The sequence below is a fragment of the Aspergillus fijiensis genome, assembly GCF_003184825.1.
Source record: "Aspergillus fijiensis CBS 313.89 unplaced genomic scaffold BO72scaffold_56, whole genome shotgun sequence".
Classification (NCBI taxonomy): domain Eukaryota; kingdom Fungi; phylum Ascomycota; class Eurotiomycetes; order Eurotiales; family Aspergillaceae; genus Aspergillus; species Aspergillus fijiensis.
This window is the reverse complement of record NW_024469032.1, coordinates 137,254-157,619: the sequence shown is the minus strand read 5'-3', so window position 1 is coordinate 157,619 and position 20,366 is coordinate 137,254. Positions and strand designations below refer to the sequence as shown.

Here is a 20,366-nt window from a genome sequence, read left to right as displayed (position 1 = left end):
GTCCACTTGGTAACCTACCACGTCAAGGCCGAATTGCTGCCTTTCTCGAGTACAGTACATCTTAAGCCGCTTATTTGCGGCGCAGTCCATGTTAGGGTATTTTTGGTATCTACTACCTCCATCGACCCAGTACTAGTAGTTACCAACCAGTCGCTTGCCGTCACTGCCACAGCAATACTACTTGGAGGGGCAAGGGACGCAGGCATATTTTCCTTAGTGCCGTTCATTTATTCTTGTTATGCACGGCGTTTCTCTGGCCCTACTCTGGCGAACAAGCTTTTCGCGGGGAACAATTCGCACGTCTCCATCTACTCTCAATTTCAGACCCCTCATTCGCATATCCTGGAGTGTCCAAATCTCTCGAGCTTCCACACGTCGTAGCATGGCGACTATCGTCAATGTCCCGAGGGATCCCAATACCCTCAGCAATTACCACAATTGGCGGTGCAACCACATTACTGCCAATTTTGATATTTTGTTTCATGAAAAAAAGCTTGTGGGCAGCGTCACTCAGACGTTCCAGTCAGCCACCGATGGTGAGTCGCAAGAGATCGTCTTGGACTCAAACCATGTGAACATCGGTAGCATCACCCTGGATGGCAGGCCTTTGGCTTGGGAGCTTCTTCCGCCCTCCGACCCATACGGCAGGGCGTTGAAGATCAAACTCGACCGGAGTGTGAAGAAGAATGAGACGATTGACATCGAGGTATGTGCCTCACCGGAGAGTAACCCCAGCCTCAGCCTAACATACAGAACTTGTGCGTAGATTGCTCTTCAAACCACTGAGAAATGCACTGCCCTTCAGTGGCTGACACCGGCGCAAACCTCTAATAAAAGGCATCCGTATATGTGTGGGTTGCTTTCTTCCCGTCCTAATAACGAGAAACCCTGAGTGTCATTTCGTCTACTGACCACGCATGCTTGTCCTTCCGACAGTCTCTCAATGCCAGGCGATTCATGCCCGGTCTATTTTTCCATGTCAAGATACACCTGACGTCAAGTCAACCATTGATTTCAACATCTCGTCACCATTGCCCGTGATTGCGAGTGGGCTGCCAGTCCGTGACTCATTGGGGACGCCACTACCGAACGACAGGTCACTGTATCGCTTTCATCAGCGAGTGCCCATTCCGAGCTATCTTTTCGCTCTGGCCAGTGGGTAAGCGTGCCTGATAGACCTCAGTGTGAACTAGCTTTGTTAAGTGGATCACTAAATTGACCATCTGCAGTGATATTTCCGAGGCAGGAATTGGACCCCGAAGTATTGTTGCTAGCAGCCCCGACAAGCTCGGCGAATGCCAATGGGAGCTTGAGGCCGATACGGAGAAGTTCATCGAAGCAATCGAGGTGTGTAAGCAGTCAGAATTCAGGTGCTATTGCTTTATAACACTGGCATAGGGAATTGTCTACCCATACGCTTGGGGGAAGTACAATGTCTTGATCCTCCCACCCAGCTTCCCCTATGGAGGAATGGAGAACCCGGTGTTCACTTTCGCCACACCCAGTATTATTTCCAAGGTACATCGTTGTCGATGGATTCCAATCCGATTAATTGCCCATGGGTGCTAATCTTGACCAGGACAGGGAGAACATCGATGTCATTGCCCATGAACTTGCGCACAGCTGGAGTGGTAACCTTGTGACTAATGCTTCATGGGAGCATTTCTGGCTCAACGAGGGTTGGACCACCTACTTGGAAAGGCGGGTAAGTCGAATCGTTTCCACTTATTTTATCTACCATTTGTCGACAAAGTGTATAACCTGCCTTTTCAAATATTGATATAGATCCTCGCTGTGGTGTAAGTGCTAGAGCCTTGTGTACTTTTCACACCGGTGCTAACTATTTTAAAGTCATGGCGAGTCGTATCGACACTTCTCCGCTATCATAGGCTGGAAAGCCCTCACAGATTCTGTCGAGCATTTCGGACATGACCATGAATTCACAAAACTAGTCACGGATTTGAAAGGCAAAGACCCCGATGATGCATTCTCTAGTATTCCATATGAGAAGGGATTCAACTTTCTTTTCTATTTGGAGAATCTGATTGGAAAGCATAAATTTGACCAGTTCATCCCTCATGTATTTTGCCTGTCGCCCCAGCAAAGATATTATGCACATGTTCTGATTCCTCTCGATACAGTACTTCACAATATTCAAGGAGAAATCCTTGGATTCCTATCAATTCAAATCGACCATACTAGAATTCTTCGAGTCTGACGCGGAAGCTTCTAAGCTCTTGAACGAGCTTGATTGGGACAGATGGTTCTACGCGCCGGGCTTGCCTCCTAAGCCGGATTTTGATACTTCGCTTGTTGACGTTGTTTACAGCCTTTCAAACAAGTGGAAGGTCCTTCCTGGCTCCTCTTTCAAACCACGCCCTAGCGATATTGATGGCCTCACAGCCAACCAGATGGTTGTCTTCCTGGAGCAGGTGCTTCTTTTCGAGAGACCACTGACACCGGAGTTGTCGAGGCTTATGGGCGATGTTTATGGACTTGCAACGAGCGAAAACATAGAAGTCGCCAATCTCTATTTCCAAGTTGGCTTGAAAGCTGGTGACAGCAGTGTTATTGGACCAACCACGAAACTGCTTGGTAGGATTGGTAGGATGAAATTCGTGAGGCCTTTGTACGCAGACTACCCATTCGCAAGTAAAGGATTCGGGCGCTGATTTAATTTACAGGTATAGAAGCTTGCAGAAGGTCAATCGCCCAGTCGCTGTTGACACTTTCGAGCAGAATAAGGCCTTCTATCATCCTATATGCCGCGCCATGGTCGAGAAGGACTTGTTTGGCAAGAAAGATGCCTGATTTAAAATCGTCATCCTGTCATCCTGTCATCCTGTCATTATGCTTTGATCACTTATTGCGACCCAGGGGGCCGGATAACATCGACGAAACCATTACTTCATACTAAGCGCACATTTAGTGCAACTTTGATTTTACATTTAGAGGACCTCTGGACCGTATGTTTGTTAGACCAAGAATTGTTCGCTGAAATCGTCGGACAGAGCGGGACATGGCCAATAATTCAAGTGACCAGACCAACCCAGTGATGACGAAGAATAATTGATTAGAATACATCTACAGCCTGCCAGAAATAGGGGGTTGGAACCTGGAATGCACGGCTAACAAACCAGTCATTTCCCGTAAACCAGCTTCTTATCTGCCTGAGAGAACGAGAATATACCAGGCCGGCCTCCCTTTTCACGTCCTAACTGAAGTGCCAGATCTGGCTCATTCACGAGAGAGAGATCATGCAGCACCCGTCGCATATATGCGACAACAAGGGCAACCTTGGTCCAATCCATTTCATCGCCGTTAGGAGCGGTGTGACCGGCCTTCCACAAGTTCCTCCAGATAGCAGCGCCGAGTACAGCATCCCCCTTGATTATGCCTTCATCGTAAGCTGCCAATGCACCACGCCACTGGATGAATAGGTCCTTGAGAAATCTATTCCTGATAGCACGACTGGTCAACCCATGAAGTACATCCATGCGATGCTCGGCATTGTGCGAGAAGTGGTCGATCAAGTGTTGTGAATAAGTTTGAAGGCTTTCATGTGATGGGAGAGCACGTAGTCGGGCAGTCAATAGGTACATGTGCAGGAAAGTGACTTGTGACCATGTGGAAAATGTGGGCAAGAGCCCCAATTCTGGCGAGAATTCATCCGTCAATATGAGATGAGATTGATTCCACCGAATGTGAAAGTAAACTGACCTTTATACCACCATCCTTCGCCAACCCCAAGATCCTCTCCGGCATCAGTCTTGGGAACCTGTCCTCCTTTTTTATTTAACTGCGGTATAGTGTATTCTGCTTGGGTAGAACAGGCCTCGAAGAGCTTCTGAGTCAGTCCATACGCAACGTATGTCTCTGCAGGTGTGCCAGAGCGTGAAGCAATTGCCCGCGCTAGCTGTGATGAAGCTAGAGCACTTTGTGAGTGAAATCCAGACACTGGGTATGCGGTCTGCTCAAGCCGTTGGCTAGCGTAGCGCTTCTTCAGGACCGAGGAATTGTGAGTCACTTTTTGCGTAACACTGCTAGCGCTGCACATAGATCGATAAGAGGCTAGACATGGTCTAGATAGTCTGTTGGGAGAAAGAGCCTTACAAGATTCGGTTTAATTGGCTATGATCAGAGCGGTTCAGGGGTATTGTAAAACATACCTTGAATTTTGAATACTGCGCTAGACACAGATCCTGTGTCTGTATAGATCTTATTGCACTGAACGGCATTTTGAGGGTCTGCATGCTACTGGTATCCAAGAGGCTAAGCCTGTATCATGCGTAAAAAGTTCGAAGTTTGCTTGAGATAGAGCTCGTTGTCATCATAGCTTGGCATCTGTGTTTGCATTATTTGCACTGTCCTTGCTTTTTAGTAATCACGAACTAATAAGATAGCAGTTTAAATTCACAGAGCATTAGGGTGGGTCAAGTCGATGCAGCCTCCCATGTTCGAGTACGTACTCCGTACAGCAATTCGAACGCCACGAGTACACCATTTACCGCCAGAAAATAAGTGAACGGAAATTTTGGCTCACTCCGCTCTCCGCTGAATTATAACTTTATCTGTGGAGTCCTTGTGGATCGCTCATAGTACCTGTCAAGTCCCGCTATAACGAATTAAGAGGCAAATTCTTGGGATATAGCGCATTCCTACAACAGTCCAATAGACTTTACTATATAAAATTCGCTATATTTTTGTATCACAAAATTCGGACCAAAAAAAAACCTTTTCTATATATAGGATTATGTTAAAAGAATAAAAATAGTCTGAATAAAAGATTTAAATTGAAAAACAAATATAGAAAATAGACAGCTATTAATCAGTCAGCAGATATTGTAAAAAATAGAAAGTTACATTATTATTATTTACCTATAAATAGTAAGCAGAGGGACTATTAGCTTCTGTAGTATCTCAATCAATTAAAGAAGTCTATGCAGAGGGCGGCAGATCAGCTGAAGAGAGCAGGCGGTAAGATTGTAAACTATACAAAACCTCATTGCCTACACATGGAAGGGATACAACAAATTGATGTAGCGGAAATCCCTGTATACATAACAGATTTATACACACGCCACTATTATTTCGTTATAACGGGACCTGACAGTGTTACACCGCGCTCCAGAACTATGCCCGATAAGTAATGGCACACGTATGTGCCAATTAACCAGATGCAGCTGTAGGTGAGATGGGGGGAGCCACAGGCCAACAATTTGAAGAATCCATTATGTACAGATTGTATAGCCCAACCTGGTCTCATTTATAGAACATTTATGGAGGTTTGAGAACATGTGTCATTCCCTCGAGTATAAAGAGAAGGAGAAGAGGGTGCGGAGGGATTGAATTGGATCCGAACCCAGGCCTGTCAGTTGGCCACAAGGACAGCCCTTTCTAGACGTGTATCAACAAGGCGGAGGAATCCTGAAAGTCTGTTGGGGTCCCTCATAGCGGCTGGGACATCGTCCCTCGTTAAGGCCAGAGCCTTGAAATACTCATTAACCATATTACAGCATGCAAAGCGACGTAGCAACCTACCTGTCTCACCGTTTCATAATCACATTCTTTGGACTGATATTCTCGAATTACCTCCCCAGTACCAAACTCAACATAGATCCTTGTATCCTTGAGTCGGAACAGAACATTGTCGAGTCTCAAGAAGAAGCGGGCGAGCAACAGGAGTCTAGCCGGCATAACACGTATTTTACATGAGAACATGGAGATACCGTTGTCAGCTAGTTCGTCCTCATAAAGAACCACATCATCGTAGAACAGAATCGGATCTGGCCGCTTGAGTAGATCAGTTGGTATACGTTTGGTCGTTGCCTCAAACGGCCGACTACCAGGGCCGAGAGTTCCCGCGTAGTCCGTGCTGTAAGACCAGTCGAAGGGCTTGACAATCTCTTTGATACCCTCATGAGTCTTTTCTCTAGAAGAAGTTAGCCTCAGCGATTGCTAAAAACTTTGTGCAAGATCGCTTGGTAGGAAATGAATTCATTCGATTACCTGCTTTTTTGCCATTGCTTCGAGTAGGCGACTTGTAGCATGGATTCGCCAGATTTATCAACTAGATCCAAGGCGTCAAATGCATTGAATGCAATTTTCCATGGAGTCCCCTCATGCGCAATTTCAACATAGTTGTCGCCAAAAATCATTTCTGGGGGGGCGATCCCTAAATCCTTTGTCATCTTCTCTATGGGCTCTGCTTTTAATATCGGGAGTGTTTGAGTAGTGACCGTGAAGCCTTGGATTGCTATTGATTTCGGCCTCTGACGAAGCGGCGATATTGAGACTGAATCCGCCTCGCCGGAAGGCCTGCAACTTGAAATGTTCATCTTGTATCAAAGAAGCCTCCAGTTGGTGGTGTATGATTCGTCTGAGCAGCTATTCACTCCCCCAGACTGAAGCAGGTCATACCCCGCGGGTGTCGGAGGGAGAGGCGGACCGACGAGTTGCTGGGGCGACCGAGCATATCCTTGAAACTGATAAACATCCGTGCGACTATGGTTTCACTCAATTCCGACTTGTTTCTCAATACGATTCGGTACCAACTCTCGTCTTATCTGGTTTCCAAGACTGTGAGCTTGAGCCAGAACTTCCAACAATTCAAAGTCTGTGTCGACACTGAGCTGCTAGCTTTTTTAAACCCTCCATCGCGAAAGTCATACCTGCTTCACACTCACAAGCAAATGGCTACCAAGACACTTGAAGCGCGCCTCGAGCGTCTTTCAGTCAAAGAAGAACATGAGAGCGTGCAAAATGGCGGCGCCTATCAAAAGTCCAAGGTAGTCATATTACCTACACCTCATATTTGGTGGACGCTGCTAATGATCTTGACAGAGCACATTGTCAACAGCCATGCCCCCTACGAGTGCCGGACAATATAATGGCTCGGGCCGATCCAACTTACTCAAGCTGGCTTTACAGAACACCAATGAAAATAAAGTGAATGCAATGAACGTCAATTTGTCACCGGTTAAGAGTTCTCAGAGTACGCTATCACACCGTAATCTCGACGAGAATGGGGAGCAACGACACCTATCTCCACTCTACGACCAACCATCCCCCAAAATGTTACACTTGGGCATGTTTGAGATTGGCAAACCTTTAGGGAAGGGGAAGTTTGGTCGAGTTTATCTCGCCAAGGAGAGAGCCTCCGGCTTCGTATGCGCACTCAAGGTACTGCATAAATCCGAATTGCAGCAGGGTGGAGTGCAGAAGCAAGTCCGACGAGAGATTGAGATACAAAGCAACCTTCGTCATCCGAACGTCTTGAGGCTTTATGGCCACTTTCATGATAGCAAACGGATTTTCCTTATTCTCGAGTTTGCCGGTCGAGGAGAACTGTACAAGCATCTCCGAAAAGAACATCGATTCCCTGAGTGGAAGGCTGCGCAGTACATTGCTCAGATGGCTGCTGCTTTGAAATACCTACACAAAAAGCACGTCATGCACCGAGACATCAAGCCAGAAAATATTCTTGTTGGGATTCATGGTGAAATCAAGATCAGTGACTTTGGGTGGAGTGTTCATGCACCTAACAATCGGAGGCAGACAATGTGCGGGACACTGGATTACCTGCCCCCTGAGATGCTTAAACCCGGATCTCAGGACAATTACTACAATGAGAAGGTTGATCTGTGGAGTCTCGGTGTCTTGACATACGAGTTCCTAGTTGGGGAAGCGCCCTTTGAAGATACACCTGTCATGACGCAGCGAAGAATTGCCAGAGCCGACATGACCGTACCGTCCTTCGTGAGTCCGGAAGCAAAAGATCTAATTAAGAGAGTATGCAGAAGTCCCATATCCTAGCCGAACCCTTCTAACAACCTTTTAGTTACTTGTACTCGACCCAGAGAGGCGAATTTCTCTGGATGAGATTCAACGCCATCCATGGATTCTCAAGCATTGTGTTAAGGAAACGAAGCGGAGTTCTGGTACATCAAAGGATGTCAAAGCATGACTGTACTGTCCGGGCATTTCAGGGCGTTTCGGAGTTCAGAAGTTCTTACCTTTCTGTACTTTTCCCTTCACATTGCCATGGTCCACGACCATGGAATTGATTACACTGGCGTTTACAGTTAATATGGATGCTGGTCTTCCTGGATTAGCGATGGAGCTTTGATCGATCTTACTGGCACTTGAACTTCAAGTTAAACATACGACAAACACTTCGAGGAAGAGTTTTGGTGGGAGCGGACGTCCGTAACTAGCGATAAATCTCATCAAAGGGGCGAGTATCTCTAAAGCAACTGTCCCAAACTTCATTTACCACCTTCTCGGCGTGGGCTTCATCTTTGCATCCCGGCCGTGCCCGCACCGACAAGATCGCTCTTCGTCGTACACATTCTTGGTGCTGCTGTGTCAGTTTCCACTGACCCCTTCGGAAAAACTCTCGTGCCCATCTGCATTCCCCGCTCAGCGAGCTGGCTCGAATCTACCCACGATTAGTCATTTTTTATCTACCCGATGGCGCAGGTGGCTTGAGGGTATGGCTCTTTACCTCTGTACAAGCAGCGTGCCTAAGATTATTTGACCAGTCGACTTTGAACCTGAGGTGATCATAGGCATGGACCATCTCATGTGCTAATGTATCTTCTAAGTGGCTCTGGTCCTTCATTTCATTTGCGCAAAGCAGAATACCGTAGTCAGGATCAAATCCCCCTGCCTTTCGACTGGTACATCGGCGACAGTAGATATTATGACTGGAAAGATTACCACCTAGCTGGCGGATGCTGTCGCTCATGAATCGGATCACCGGACCTTTAAGTGAATTCAATCAGCGGGCTGTGTACAACATTGAACTCATGTGTCTTCATTGCAGGCTGACAGGCAGATATGAATGTGACTCACTGAATTGCAATAGATAGTCTCGCTGATCCTCACAGCGCTTGCAGTCCCCAGCTTCATTCCGCGTGTCACGCGCAATGCGGAATTGTTCTTTGCCCTCATCGGTCATTCTATCGGTCAGGATAGCGAAGATATTGCGCCATTGCGTCCAGGTATCGTCACCAGGAATGAAGCCACTGTTTTTAGAGGTTTCATTCTTTGATGAGGTATCATTTGCCCGAGAGTCCGTCATCATGTATAAGCACTGGAGGAGGAATATAACCTAGATATCCTCCTTCTATTCAAGAATCGCTTGTCCTTGTATGCTCTCGACAATTGATTCCGCGGCAAGCTCCGTGGAGTAAATGGGCGGTGGGAGCTGGCAGAAAAAGGGTGTCTTGGTAGGTGGGTTATTGCAGCTGACTCACAGCAACAATCAAAGCCCAAGTTGACAGCCAACTTCCGATGCCCCACAGTAGCACTGTGCAACAATCATGTTTGGGAGCTGATCATTCAATAATTTGAGTCTCAAATCACAATGGCTCTTAAGCGTCTGACCATTGTCATCAAGCTAGGTGCGGATTATGCAATGATTGACCGAAGGCAAAAACTAACAAGAACTTGCTGCGCAGGAACCAGTTCCATAGTAGACGAGAACACCCATGAACCTATATTGTCCATCCTTACGCTCATAGTCGAAACAGTTGCCAAGCTTCACAGAGAGGGTCATAATGTTGTTCTTGTTTCGTCTGGCGCTGTTGGTGTGGGGTTGCGAAGAATGGATGTGGAAGAGAGACCTAAACACTTACCTCGGATACAGGTATACAATACGGAATTGATTTGTGCAGGCGTTAGATTCGCAAGTACTGACCATGTTGTTCTAGGCATTGGCTGCCGTTGGCCAGTGTAGGCTGATGAGTCTTTGGGATGGTCTGTTTGCGCACCTGCGTCTCCCAGTAGCGCAAATCCTGTTAACTAGGAACGATATTGCCGATGTAAGCATCGTTGTGAACTAACGAGAATGTTCATTATCCCTAACAAGATAATAGAGAACACAATACATCAATGCTCAAAATACCTTCTCGCAGCTATTTGATATGGGTGTAATCCCGATTGTCAATGAGAACGACACTTTGGCTGTTTCCGTAGGTTGACCCTTTGTCCCCACCTATTGCGTCGCGGAATGTCATACTGAGTTTACCAGGAAATCAAATTTGGTGACAACGATACACTATCAGCGATCACAGCAGCGATGGTCAAGGCCGATTACCTCTTCCTGATGACAGATGTTGATTGTCTCTACACTGCTAATCCCCGTACAAATCCCGACGCGCGCCCAATTGAAGTTGTCACAGATATTTCAACCTTAGAAGCAGATGTTTCATCGGCTGGATCATCTCTAGGTACCGGTGGTATGGGTACCAAGATCATCGCTGCAAAGCTTGGAACTAGTGCTGGCGTAACGACTATCATCACCAAGAGTTCGAAGCCCGGAAATGTGCATGATATTGTCAATTATCTCCAACAGCAGAGTCGAAGGCCTATTGTACCAGATGCAGTGGCCGAACCAGTCGAGAGCTTTGAGGTATCAAGCAGCTCTCGGGCTTCGCCTCCGCTACACACGCGATTCATTCCATCAGAGAATCCAATACAATCCCGATCATTTTGGCTTCTTCACGGAATGAAGCCCAGGGGTACAGTCTATATAGACCACGGTGCATATAGTGCTATTCAGAAAAAGGCCAGCCTGCTCCCTGCCGGTGTAATTGGGGTGGAAGGTCACTTCTCTCAACAAGAAGTGGTAAGGTTAGTCGTGATTGGGAAAGTTTCTCCCGACTCTCTCGATGGTGATTTCCTTCATCATGGACAAGAGCCCAAGGAAGTTGGACGTGCCTTGGTCAATTATGGCAGTATCGAGATTGAGCGCGTTAAGGGCCACAGGAGCACACAAATCCATACGCTACTTGGGTATGCCGATAGTGAATATGTGGCGCTCCGTGAGAATATCGCCTTTCTGCAAACCGATGACAGCTCAGGTCGATAGATCCCACCAGAGTCTCAAGCTAGGTGCTGATACTGAGTTTGTTGATCACATTTTTCGAACACTTGAAAGACCTATTCGGCAGGCTTCTAGCCTTTCCTCCCCCTCTCCTATTCTAAGTCGCAATACAGCTGCGCCGAAAGGCTCAGTTAGACTGAAGATTATGGTGCTACCATTCCTGGCTAAGATTACCTAGTTTTCATTAATTGACAGTAGCTTATGATGGGATCTCGCAAGGATATATATCATGATCAAGTAGGTCTTTCTTGATTCTGAATCCATTACAGTGATCAAACGACCATCCATCATTATGATAACATGGGTAATCTCCGGTCAATTTTAGGAGCTTTGAAAACCGGTAGCCCGGGAGAGTGCACGAGACGTGCTCAGTAATGATCCGCCTAGCGGTTGAGAGACATGAGCAGTATGATAGGGATATCAACGTTTATTGAGATGGTGCTGAATGTTGTTACGAGACTCCAAACCTAATCTTTCCATCTTTCTAAGAATCGCCTCATTTGTGCGTCGTGCGAATGTGGTGCGGGAGAGGCCTGTACAGGATCCCGTTAGCTCAATCTTCGAGGTCACATCACAGTTGAGAGGACATCTGCCGGGGCAAGCAACAACTCAAACATACAGTATTCTCAATACTGGCCACGGAGTATGTCACAGAGGCGGAGAGGGTGACCTGAGCGGTTGCTGGGGGAAGATAGGTTGTGGCGATGGTATATGCGCTTGCTGGAAACTGGGGAGTCGGCACTTTGGCTGGAATCGTGCTTGCAGGCTTCTTGGCCATTGGCGCATATCTGGTAGGCCCGGTCTGCAACTGATATGGGACTGTAAAAACCTCTTCTACTTGTCTCTTTCGTAGTTCATGATGTCTGGACATTTCACAATCCGAAAGTGCAGAGTTGTTAATTGTGGGAGGCAAGCTGTGCAAGACGGATGTTGAGACAGGACTGGTCATATTAGTGATAGTGAACTGTCCAGAAACATTAATGACGGAGGCACCCGCGCCCCAAGAGACCATTTTTAAAAAGCTGTCAGTGATGCCAGAGTTAGCGATGGGCTGCTCATTATGACTTGATGGTATGGTGTGGCACAGCAGATGCACACTGCCATATTCCCCTTACTATGTATTTGCACCATTGTCCCTTATGCTGCGGTCGAGCGTGAAGGATAGTGAGTTACCCCTCGCAAAGAGGTTACCTCTCGAAAGCAGAGCTACATCTTCCTGCAGCATCCGCAATGGTCAGTAGGCTTCCGATAGAAACATAAACTATATGTAGGGACAGGAGCCCCACATAAGTGCCCGCTACCTGCCCGCCGGCGCAGAGATAGAGATCATAGTATAGGAGGTCAGAGATCAGGGGATGCCTGCTTGATTCCCTCCACTGGGCCGTAAGAACGTCCCCGATTCGTAGGATGGCACCGGGTTGTGGAATCATAAACTCCACATCCGCGAGTGCTTGTGGAAACAACGCAGCGAGAAGGAACAATATTAGGTGCCTGATCATCATATTGTGAAAAGATAGAGAGAGAGAGAGAGAGAGAGTTTGGAAACAAACACAAGAAGAGCCTGCGAGTTCACTTGTGGCATTTACTTGCAAGACAGAGAGATTTAACAGAGTAAACTGATGAGTTGACGCCTTGTGTTGCCCCTGCAATCGACGGCATGCTGGCCCCCTCCATAGCATTTGCACCTGGCTGGCAGCAAGGGACGCGGCCCCGAAAGGGAACAGTGCACGTAGCGGGATCATGGCCGTCAGGTATTAACATCCTATTAATACTCTGCATGATTAGACTTCATACACTAACCCCATTCCTGATGAACTTTTCAATGAAGGTGGTATAATAATACCCCTTAGATACTGATAGGTACCTGCCTGGTCGTCACTCCCTTCCCCAGGAAAACCACTAAGCTTACCTCCATCCAGCCTTGATCTTGCTACGTACCTTACTGCCAGGGTAGGTACATTAGAGACTATGGAACGGTGGTTGAAAACTGAGCCTTTCGGTTGAAGGCGGTTTTAGCGTCGGTTGTGAAAGGCCCACTCCAGTCGAGTTAATCTTATCCATCTAGCTACGTATGTTCCAATGGCTCACTCGTACTCTCCGCCCTGCTCCTCCTCTTCCTGCTCTCAACCACTGCACTCCTCCTTTGTCACGGCGCTAATCATCTTGCTCAACGGCCTAGAAAGACCTCTATCTCACGGGCGCATCCAATCAAAATGCGTTCGCACGGGGACTGGGTTTCGTTAGAAGGCATAGCTACTAGCTTGCTCGACGGCAGCCCTATCGCGATTGCTATTACGGTCTTCATCGCGTTCGGACTGCCCGTCCTATTGCATCTTCTCTTTTACCGAACGGTTGCATCTCCGCCGTCTAGCAATTTCTTGCTCTTGGGCCCTAATGGAGCTGGGAAGACCGCTCTCTTGACTCTGGTCTGACTTCCCTTGAAGGCTCTTTCTCTCGCTCTCCCACGTCTAGCTGACACACTCCTCATGAGTAACAGCTCGAAGCAAAGTCGTCTCCTGCTCGTACAGATATTCGAGTCACTCATACGTCCCAAACATCTACTGCAGCTACCATCAGCCTTCCCGCCTCGGTGCCGACCGCATCAAATCGCTACAGATCGGTGAATGATACTTCGTTGAAGGATATTGCCAAGAACCCGGTCAAATATCGGTTGATGGACACTCCTGGTCATGGAAAACTCCGCGAATCCCAAGCTATCTCGCAGTTGCTCTCCATGTCGGCCTCAAAGGATGCCAAGTCGAAGTTGCGTGGTGTCTTGTACATGGTGGACACTGCAGTACTTGCCAACCCCGAAACCCTACGGGATACAGCCAATTACTTGTACGATGTGCTCTTGATCCTTCAGAGACGTGCTTTGAATAGGGGAAAGAAAGCAGCATCTGAAGTTCCTGTGCTTGTGGCTGCCAACAAACAAGACCTCTTCACCGCCCTACCGCCTGGATCCGTGCGGGAGAAATTGGAGGATGAGATTAGTAAACTCCGGAACTCTCGCAGCAAAGATCTTCTGGATGCTAGTGTTGACGCTGGCATTGCCGATGACGAAGACGATATTCTAGGCAGCAGCAACCCCCATGATAGATTCTCGTTCCAGTCTTTGAAAGACGAAGTTGGTATAGTAGTAGACATTGTCGGAGGAGCAGTCATGGGCGATGAAGAGAGCAATCTTGGATCTGGTGTGCGCAAATGGGAGGAATGGATAGGTCAATGCCTGTAAGGTATACGCTCACGGCTGACGGAGTGCGAGGTCTATCATTGCCGGCGAGATCTCGTCAACCCCAGAAGTCACATGAGCCAATGGGCATACTTGCCAATATACTGGGCAAAGAGATGGGAAGAACAGAGCAATGAAGGAACTACCTCAGTGATCATATGTGTATGCTTTGGTGAAGGGATTGTAGACTCACTCGGAGCAAGCATCATCCTTAACACACCTCATATATTGTGTGACTTAATGATTGGCTCATAGAGTATGGTGGATTTAAACAAGCCTACTTCACGACACAAGGGATACAACACCTCAGTGGCAACAAGGATCTAGGCATATTCTGGTTTTGCTTGGCTAATGGTGGCTAGACTACACCTTAATTAGCAAAGGATCATCTGCGGAAACAAGCTTGCAATCAGGACTGGTGACGGTTAGTTTTTCCTGACTCAAACATCATCTCAACGTTGTTGGCCCTGGAACGATGTTCAAAACCCTGGGTTTCTTAGCCAGAAAACATTCAAGATTGACAGTGTTATCATGATCACAAATAAGAGTATCCAGCTGTAGCGTGCCAGCTGCAGTACTTGAGGGCTTTACAGCAACGATTGGTGCCAGAGGACCCTCTGACATCTTAAACAGGTACTAGCTGTACGATCCGACTACTTTCAAGATTCGATTCAATCCCACTGAGATGGCGGTAGATTTCACTAATAGTCAACTTGCCAGAAAAGATTTGCCGTCACTGAAACAGTCTTCTCATTAAAAAATTGTGCTGAGCGGCCAGATTTCTCTGTGTGAGTTGAACCGGCAGTTTATCAATCTAAAATGCCATCGCAACAAAGAGTGCACATCATAGTGCCAGCATTGTAAGGCTCTTTAAGAGCTCTACCAAGTTGCATCCCGTAGAAGAAGATTGCAACAACTGGCAATCGCTGATGCGGTTAATTGTAGTTCTGACTCTGGCGATAATGCCAACCTTATACAACCCAATAGCATGTGAAATCAAATCTAGAAAAGAGAATAAAAACAGTCATGTTCGTTTCTCAACCTGAAACTATCTCCATAGACTCCACCATATACTCCACAACACCCCGTTCTTCATTAAGGATATAACAGCGTAGCGGCCGATGGTGCTGGCAGGCCCGGGCTTATTAGCAAAAAGGAGGACGTAGCCCAGACGGGATCGCGCCCCAAAACAGACAGTATGCGAGAAGACTGTTTCTATTGAGACTCTGAGGCGCCATCCTCGTTGTGACGAAGCATCCAGCTTAACAGGTCGACTTTCGTGGCAACTGCGACTGGCTTCATCGCTCCGTTCTCGCCTCTCTCGGTGACAACGGCTGCACTGTTCCATTCCAGGAATCGGTTTAACACACTGAGGGGCGTTTCCATGGTGATCTCAACAAATTTCCGATTCTTGATCTGAGATGTCTGTTGGGCGTCCTGGGGCTTCGACATGCCCATATCTCTGGGATCCGTGACGACTTCAGGTATTTTGCTGAAGTCGAACATGACATCCGCCACAGGGCTCTTGCCTGTAGCACGTCCGTGGGTAAGCCGACTTAGAATGTTGCCCAAGGTGAGAAGCCCAACAAGCTTCTTCCCAGAGGCTGCCAAAACAGGAAGTTGATCGAAGCCTCTGTCACGCATCATCTCAATGGCGGTTTCGCATGGAATGTTCGACCGAACCGTGGTAATCGGTTTGAGTCTCAGAGCTTTGACCTTTGAGCCGGAAAATGCATTTTGTTGTCCTTGAGGCTTCAGCGTTGGAGACAAAGATGCTGGGGCAGTGGCGGGAGCTGTCAATAGCCCGTTCGCAGCAAGCCAGTCATCATCCGCAAACTGTAATCAATTAGAACAACGGCCACCTTGTATGGGAAATAGTAAAATACCTTGGTAAGGTAGCTTCTTATGCTGTCCGGTAAGACTACAACTACCACATCATCCTTGCCGAATCTCTGGTCTTTGGCGGCCTGAACCAAAGCCGCAATGGCACTACCACTACTTCCGCCAACAAGAAGCCCTTCCTCTGCAATTAGGCGACGAGCGTACTGGAAAGACTCCTTATCAGCAGTTTTGTACCACTTATCAACGAGTTTCTGATCCAAGACTTCGGGAATAAAGTCGTAGCCGATTCCTTCCACTTTGTAGGGCTCATTAAGATGCTCCTGATTCAATGTAGCAGGGAGAGCCAAGATCGAACCATGAGGGTCAGCAGCTATGACCTGAACACGGGGATTATGCTTTTTTAAGCCACGAGCTAGACCGGTGATAGTTCCGCCGGTTCCTGCACCGGCAACGATAGCCGTGATCTGTCCTTGCGTCTGGGTCCAGATTTCCTCAGCTGTCCCTAGCTCATGTGCCAACGGATTGTTCACGTTGCCATATTGATCCAATATATGCGCGTTTGGAAGCTCATTCTCAAGGCGCTTCGCCACACCGATGTGAGATTCGGGAGAGTCGAAAGCAGCTTCGTTGGGTGTACGAATGATGGTGGCATTCAAGGCTCGCAGTACAGCGACCTTTTCAGCAGACATCTTTTCGGGGAGAGTGATGATTGTCTTGTAGCCTTATACAAAAGGCAGCAGAAGGGTTAGACATTGGCAACCTGAGACTTGGGGTCAAATGATCCGAGCAAGACGACTCGACTCACCTTTGACAGCGGCGACAAGAGCAAGACCAATGCCACTAAAAAGCAAATGTTAATTCAGCTCCTGCTTTCCGGAGAGACAAGCGTAGCGAAGGCCTGAGGTTACGTACGTGTTTCCACTAGTAGGCTCAATTAAAGTATCACCGGGCTTGATGCGCCCCGACCGCTCTGCTTCTTCAATCATGCGCAAAGCAATCCTGTCCTTCACGCTTCCCCCTGCGTTGAAAAATTCCAATTTCGCATACACCGTGGCCTCGATGCCCAAGCTGCGCGGTATTCTATTCAGCCGTACTAGAGGCGTATTACCAATGTGTTGAGTGATGGTCTCGAGGGCCACCGGAGGGACGGCGGGAGCGGTTATAGACGACATAGCTGATGATTGAGGGAGGAAAGCGCCGACTGCGGATAATGCGAGAGGGGAACGGTAAGAAGATATTGAGGGATAAAGATTGAGAAGCAACCGAAGTTATAAAGTAGATGGAATTTTGTACCCTGGGATAAGTGTAAACACACACAAAGACAAAAAGACGGAGAATGCGAAAAGTAGTAAAAACGAGGGGAATGGGAAGGAATAACTACTGAGGCAATGAGAAAATCTGGATAAAAATCTCGTAATCTCTTCCCCCTCCTCCCCATCGTCCGACGGTAGCCGTAGCCGTCGGCTGGGCTGGGACAATGCTCTCAGACATTCATTTCCAGCTCAACTTATTATGGAGAAGAGCACTTCAGAACCTGGAGCCTGCGCTCAGCTAATTTCCTCGAGGTCAGCTCAGGCTTATCATGGGCTGTTTAACACGATGAGTACGGAGTACTCGATGCTCATTACTCCGTACTTAACTACATGTTCTGTACCCCGTACTATGTACGGAGTATATACTGTACTGTTCGGATACGGGATGAGTCTGGGCACCTGCTACAGACTCCCTGCTGCTGTGGCTGTGTTCATCTTGGCGGCGGGCACCGCTGGGTTACAGTACAAGTGTACTGTACCTTGCAAGGTGCCTTTACTCCAACCAAGTTTGAGTATGCTTAAAGGTCCGCTTTAAGGTTAACCTGTTCGGCTGCAATACTTTAGCAATGCTCTCGGGCAAAAAAAAAAGAAAAAAAAAAGAAAAAAAAAAGAAAAAAAAGGGTCAATGATCACGGCTATTCATGGAACTCTCATCGGCGCCTAACTAACCTGATTAACTTGTGTAGGCACGATTAATCAACTAACATTACAGGGTATTTGAAATTTGGTTCGGCTACTCAGCTGGTGCTGACTGTCTGAGCTCGATATAGAAGGCTGGACTCCATGCTACAGGAGTAACTTAGTTAACCTATGTTACTACTATTTATGAAGTAAGTTACTCCGTACTGTACAGTACTATCCAGCCGCGTGGGACCAGGATAGAACTAGACTTCATACGGAGTACTATGTGCGATCGACCTTTCGCCAGCTGCCAACACATTTGCCAAGACCCTTGACCTTGAGGTCTCAAATCTTCATTTCCTTTATATATATATGCGCGGGCTTCTAGCCCATCATGCCTCAGTCTCGACGATTACCTGCATATCTTCTTTGAGGATTACTTCCCTCTTTGCCTCCTCTTTACCTCCTCTTTACCTTGGCTTCTGATGTCCATGATCATGTCATCTCTTGTTTGTCAGTAATAAGACGTGCGAGCCTAGTTCTTCGACCCCCCACCCTTTTACCATAACCCAGAACAGAAAATTTCAGCAAGCGGTTGGTGAATCTCGATCAAGGGCGTTTGTGTGCACAGCCCTCACGATTTACGCGTTTTACAGCAACATGAGCCAGCGTTCGCAATCCGGGCGACAGGAAGGTCTTCAAGGTGCCCTCGGGGTCTTATCGCCAGATCCTATGCACGTGGCTGACGGGTCGCAAGACAATACAGTGCTTCCCACGCATAATAAACAAGCCCGTAAACGACACCATGGATTGTTTCGCATCGATGCTGCGGGAGAAAGCGGCCGAACTGGTATTCACCCCGTTCACTTCCTGCGGGTCTGTTTGCGGAGCACGTGTACTTTGTCCATGCTGGTCAACGTGCTCTGGCCATTTGTCCCAGCTGCTATCGCCATCCATTTTGCACGGCCAGACTTACATGTTTGGGTGTTCGCTCTCAATTATATAGCTATGGTACCCTCCGCTAATCTACTCGGGTTTGCGGGGGGGGAGCTTGCAAAGAAGCTGCCCAAAGTGTTTGGCGTCCTTCTGGAGACAACGCTAAGCTCTGTGGTGGAAATTGTTCTCTTCATGGTTCTGATCCATAACGATAGAAACGGCGACCTCATCCCAGTCATTCAGGCTGCGATTCTGGGTTCCGTGCTGGCAAATCTCTTACTCTGCTTGGGTCTTTGTTTCTTTTTTGGTGGTATTACACGGGAGGAGCAGTCATTTCATGAAGCCGTGAGTGAAGTAGGATCCGGGCTGTTGCTGGTAGCAGGCTTCGGTCTGTTGATTCCCAGTGCCTTCTACTCCGCTTTGAGTAGCAGTTCAACACATACACAGATTACACCAGCACAACTAAACCAGTCTACCTTGATCATCAGTCGAGCCACCGCCGTGATCCTCCTGGTCGCGTTCCTGATGTAGGTGGATGCCTGCAATAGCACTTATTTCTGTAGCATCATGCTAACCGGTTCAGGTATCTATTCTACAATCTTCACAGTCACCACAGCATTTTTGACGAAGTCCTCGAGTTCGACGAGCATCAGGATGAGGACAGGGAAAAGGAATTGAAGCGTGCAAAGCTCACTCTAGTCGAATGCTTCATCGCTATTGCGACATCCCTCGCTTGTGTCTGTATGTCAGCAGTCTTCTTGGTAGAAGAAATCGAGCATATTGTCGATAGAGGGGTGTCCGACAATTTTGTTGGCCTTATCCTTGTGCCTTTGGTCGAAAAGGCGGCAGAGCATTTAACTGCAATTGATGAAGCTTGGTAAGTGAATCTTTTGGATGGCCCCCGACCACGCACTGCAGCAGCTTTTCGTTTGCCGGTCTCTGCTGACTATCTGTCCAGGGATAATCAGATCAACTTCGCTCTCTTCCACTGCCTGGGGCCATCTATTCAGACGGCTCTGCTGAATGCGCCTTTGGCAGTGATCGTTGGGTGGGGTCTAGGGAAAGACTTGGGCCTGAACTTCGAGATCTTCATGATTGTTCTGGTAGTGTTGTCTATTCTGGTTGTCGGAAATTTCCTCCGTGACGGTAAATCAAATTACCTTGAAGGGGGTCTGTGTGTTTTGGTATACGTGATTATAGCCGTGAGCACATGGTATTACCCCCAGATTGAGCCGCAAGGTGGGTCAGATGCATGATTGGTGTAGCTATTGAGGGGGCGTTTCGTGTTATGTCCATACTGGAGGTGAAGGTCGATTGCAGCAGAACTTATTCGACATCAACTTTGTGCAAGTAAGTTCCTTTACTAGACGGTATCTCTTGAGGGAAAGTTTATTCCTAGGTGTAATTTTCAGTAACGATTTCGAAATCCGTTCTTGGTTTTCTTTTTTCATCTGGCTTGTACGTAGCCACTTCTTTTACAGCAGGTAGTATGTTGTATGTTGGATGGTGGGGAAGAATGGGAATTTGCTTG

At 47.6% G+C, this 20,366-nt stretch overlaps 11 protein-coding genes across 11 annotated transcripts; 5 read left to right on the top strand and 6 right to left on the bottom strand.

Annotated features, from left to right (window-relative positions):
- Window positions 1-382: 382 nt before the first annotated feature.
- Window positions 383-2,811, top strand: BO72DRAFT_461882 (bifunctional aminopeptidase/epoxide hydrolase; the record flags this gene model as incomplete). The annotated part of the gene is made up of 10 exons (XM_040946540.1): window positions 383-706; window positions 767-851; window positions 937-1,159; window positions 1,230-1,347; window positions 1,399-1,518; window positions 1,580-1,705; window positions 1,786-1,799; window positions 1,852-2,080; window positions 2,142-2,629; window positions 2,685-2,811. 10 exons carry the CDS (start codon window positions 383-385, stop codon window positions 2,809-2,811), a joined length of 1,854 nt encoding a protein of 617 aa, XP_040797759.1.
- Window positions 2,812-3,140: 329 nt separating this feature from the next.
- BO72DRAFT_386448 (uncharacterized protein) lies at window positions 3,141-4,057 on the bottom strand (the record flags this gene model as incomplete). Its single annotated transcript, XM_040941635.1, has 2 exons — window positions 3,141-3,655; window positions 3,721-4,057. 2 exons carry the CDS (start codon window positions 4,055-4,057, stop codon window positions 3,141-3,143), a joined length of 852 nt encoding a protein of 283 aa, XP_040797758.1.
- Window positions 4,058-5,062: 1,005 nt separating this feature from the next.
- On the bottom strand, window positions 5,063-6,412 carry BO72DRAFT_480032 (TIP41 family protein). Its single transcript, XM_040947607.1, has 3 exons — window positions 6,010-6,412; window positions 5,542-5,932; window positions 5,063-5,488 (listed from the first exon to the last, which is right to left on the bottom strand). The coding sequence occupies exons 1-3, from the start codon at window positions 6,336-6,338 to the stop codon at window positions 5,372-5,374; spliced, it is 837 nt and encodes a 278-aa protein (XP_040797757.1). The 5' UTR covers window positions 6,339-6,412; the 3' UTR covers window positions 5,063-5,371.
- Window positions 6,413-6,530: 118 nt separating this feature from the next.
- BO72DRAFT_530803 (aurora family serine/threonine-protein kinase) lies at window positions 6,531-8,434 on the top strand. Its single transcript, XM_040950318.1, has 3 exons — window positions 6,531-6,788; window positions 6,844-7,791; window positions 7,841-8,434. The coding sequence occupies exons 1-3, from the start codon at window positions 6,693-6,695 to the stop codon at window positions 7,964-7,966; spliced, it is 1,170 nt and encodes a 389-aa protein (XP_040797756.1). The 5' UTR covers window positions 6,531-6,692; the 3' UTR covers window positions 7,967-8,434.
- On the bottom strand, window positions 7,845-9,153 carry BO72DRAFT_451439 (mitochondrial inner membrane protease ATP23). The gene is made up of 3 exons (XM_040945484.1): window positions 8,857-9,153; window positions 8,507-8,766; window positions 7,845-8,440 (listed from the first exon to the last, which is right to left on the bottom strand). Exons 1-3 carry the CDS (start codon window positions 9,083-9,085, stop codon window positions 8,213-8,215), a joined length of 717 nt encoding a protein of 238 aa, XP_040797755.1. The 5' UTR covers window positions 9,086-9,153; the 3' UTR covers window positions 7,845-8,212.
- A 9-nt stretch (window positions 9,154-9,162) lies between these two features.
- On the top strand, window positions 9,163-11,353 carry BO72DRAFT_451438 (glutamate 5-kinase). Its single transcript, XM_040945483.1, has 5 exons — window positions 9,163-9,407; window positions 9,465-9,652; window positions 9,717-9,827; window positions 9,882-9,977; window positions 10,037-11,353. Exons 1-5 carry the CDS (start codon window positions 9,371-9,373, stop codon window positions 10,874-10,876), a joined length of 1,272 nt encoding a protein of 423 aa, XP_040797754.1. The 5' UTR covers window positions 9,163-9,370; the 3' UTR covers window positions 10,877-11,353.
- BO72DRAFT_451437 (uncharacterized protein) lies at window positions 11,034-12,206 on the bottom strand. The gene is made up of 3 exons (XM_040945482.1): window positions 12,178-12,206; window positions 11,511-12,107; window positions 11,034-11,424 (listed from the first exon to the last, which is right to left on the bottom strand). Exons 2-3 carry the CDS (start codon window positions 11,901-11,903, stop codon window positions 11,359-11,361), a joined length of 459 nt encoding a protein of 152 aa, XP_040797753.1. The 5' UTR covers window positions 11,904-12,107; window positions 12,178-12,206; the 3' UTR covers window positions 11,034-11,358.
- BO72DRAFT_228541 (uncharacterized protein) lies at window positions 11,825-12,966 on the bottom strand. The gene is made up of 4 exons (XM_040939835.1): window positions 12,801-12,966; window positions 12,178-12,653; window positions 12,020-12,107; window positions 11,825-11,913 (listed from the first exon to the last, which is right to left on the bottom strand). Exons 2-4 carry the CDS (start codon window positions 12,631-12,633, stop codon window positions 11,906-11,908), a joined length of 552 nt encoding a protein of 183 aa, XP_040797752.1. The 5' UTR covers window positions 12,634-12,653; window positions 12,801-12,966; the 3' UTR covers window positions 11,825-11,905.
- Window positions 12,842-14,348, top strand: BO72DRAFT_228238 (signal recognition particle receptor subunit beta). Its single transcript, XM_040939834.1, has 3 exons — window positions 12,842-12,960; window positions 13,075-13,317; window positions 13,389-14,348. The coding sequence occupies exons 2-3, from the start codon at window positions 13,105-13,107 to the stop codon at window positions 14,124-14,126; spliced, it is 951 nt and encodes a 316-aa protein (XP_040797751.1). The 5' UTR covers window positions 12,842-12,960; window positions 13,075-13,104; the 3' UTR covers window positions 14,127-14,348.
- A 990-nt stretch (window positions 14,349-15,338) lies between these two features.
- Window positions 15,339-17,137, bottom strand: BO72DRAFT_461875 (cystathionine beta-synthase CYS4; the record flags this gene model as incomplete). Its single annotated transcript, XM_040946539.1, has 4 exons — window positions 15,339-15,959; window positions 16,010-16,686; window positions 16,771-16,805; window positions 16,878-17,137. The coding sequence occupies 4 exons, from the start codon at window positions 17,135-17,137 to the stop codon at window positions 15,339-15,341; spliced, it is 1,593 nt and encodes a 530-aa protein (XP_040797750.1).
- Window positions 17,138-18,631: 1,494 nt separating this feature from the next.
- BO72DRAFT_386485 (hydrogen/calcium exchanger domain-containing protein) lies at window positions 18,632-20,091 on the top strand (the record flags this gene model as incomplete). The annotated part of the gene is made up of 3 exons (XM_040941637.1): window positions 18,632-19,362; window positions 19,419-19,712; window positions 19,794-20,091. 3 exons carry the CDS (start codon window positions 18,632-18,634, stop codon window positions 20,089-20,091), a joined length of 1,323 nt encoding a protein of 440 aa, XP_040797749.1.
- Window positions 20,092-20,366: the final 275 nt, after the last annotated feature.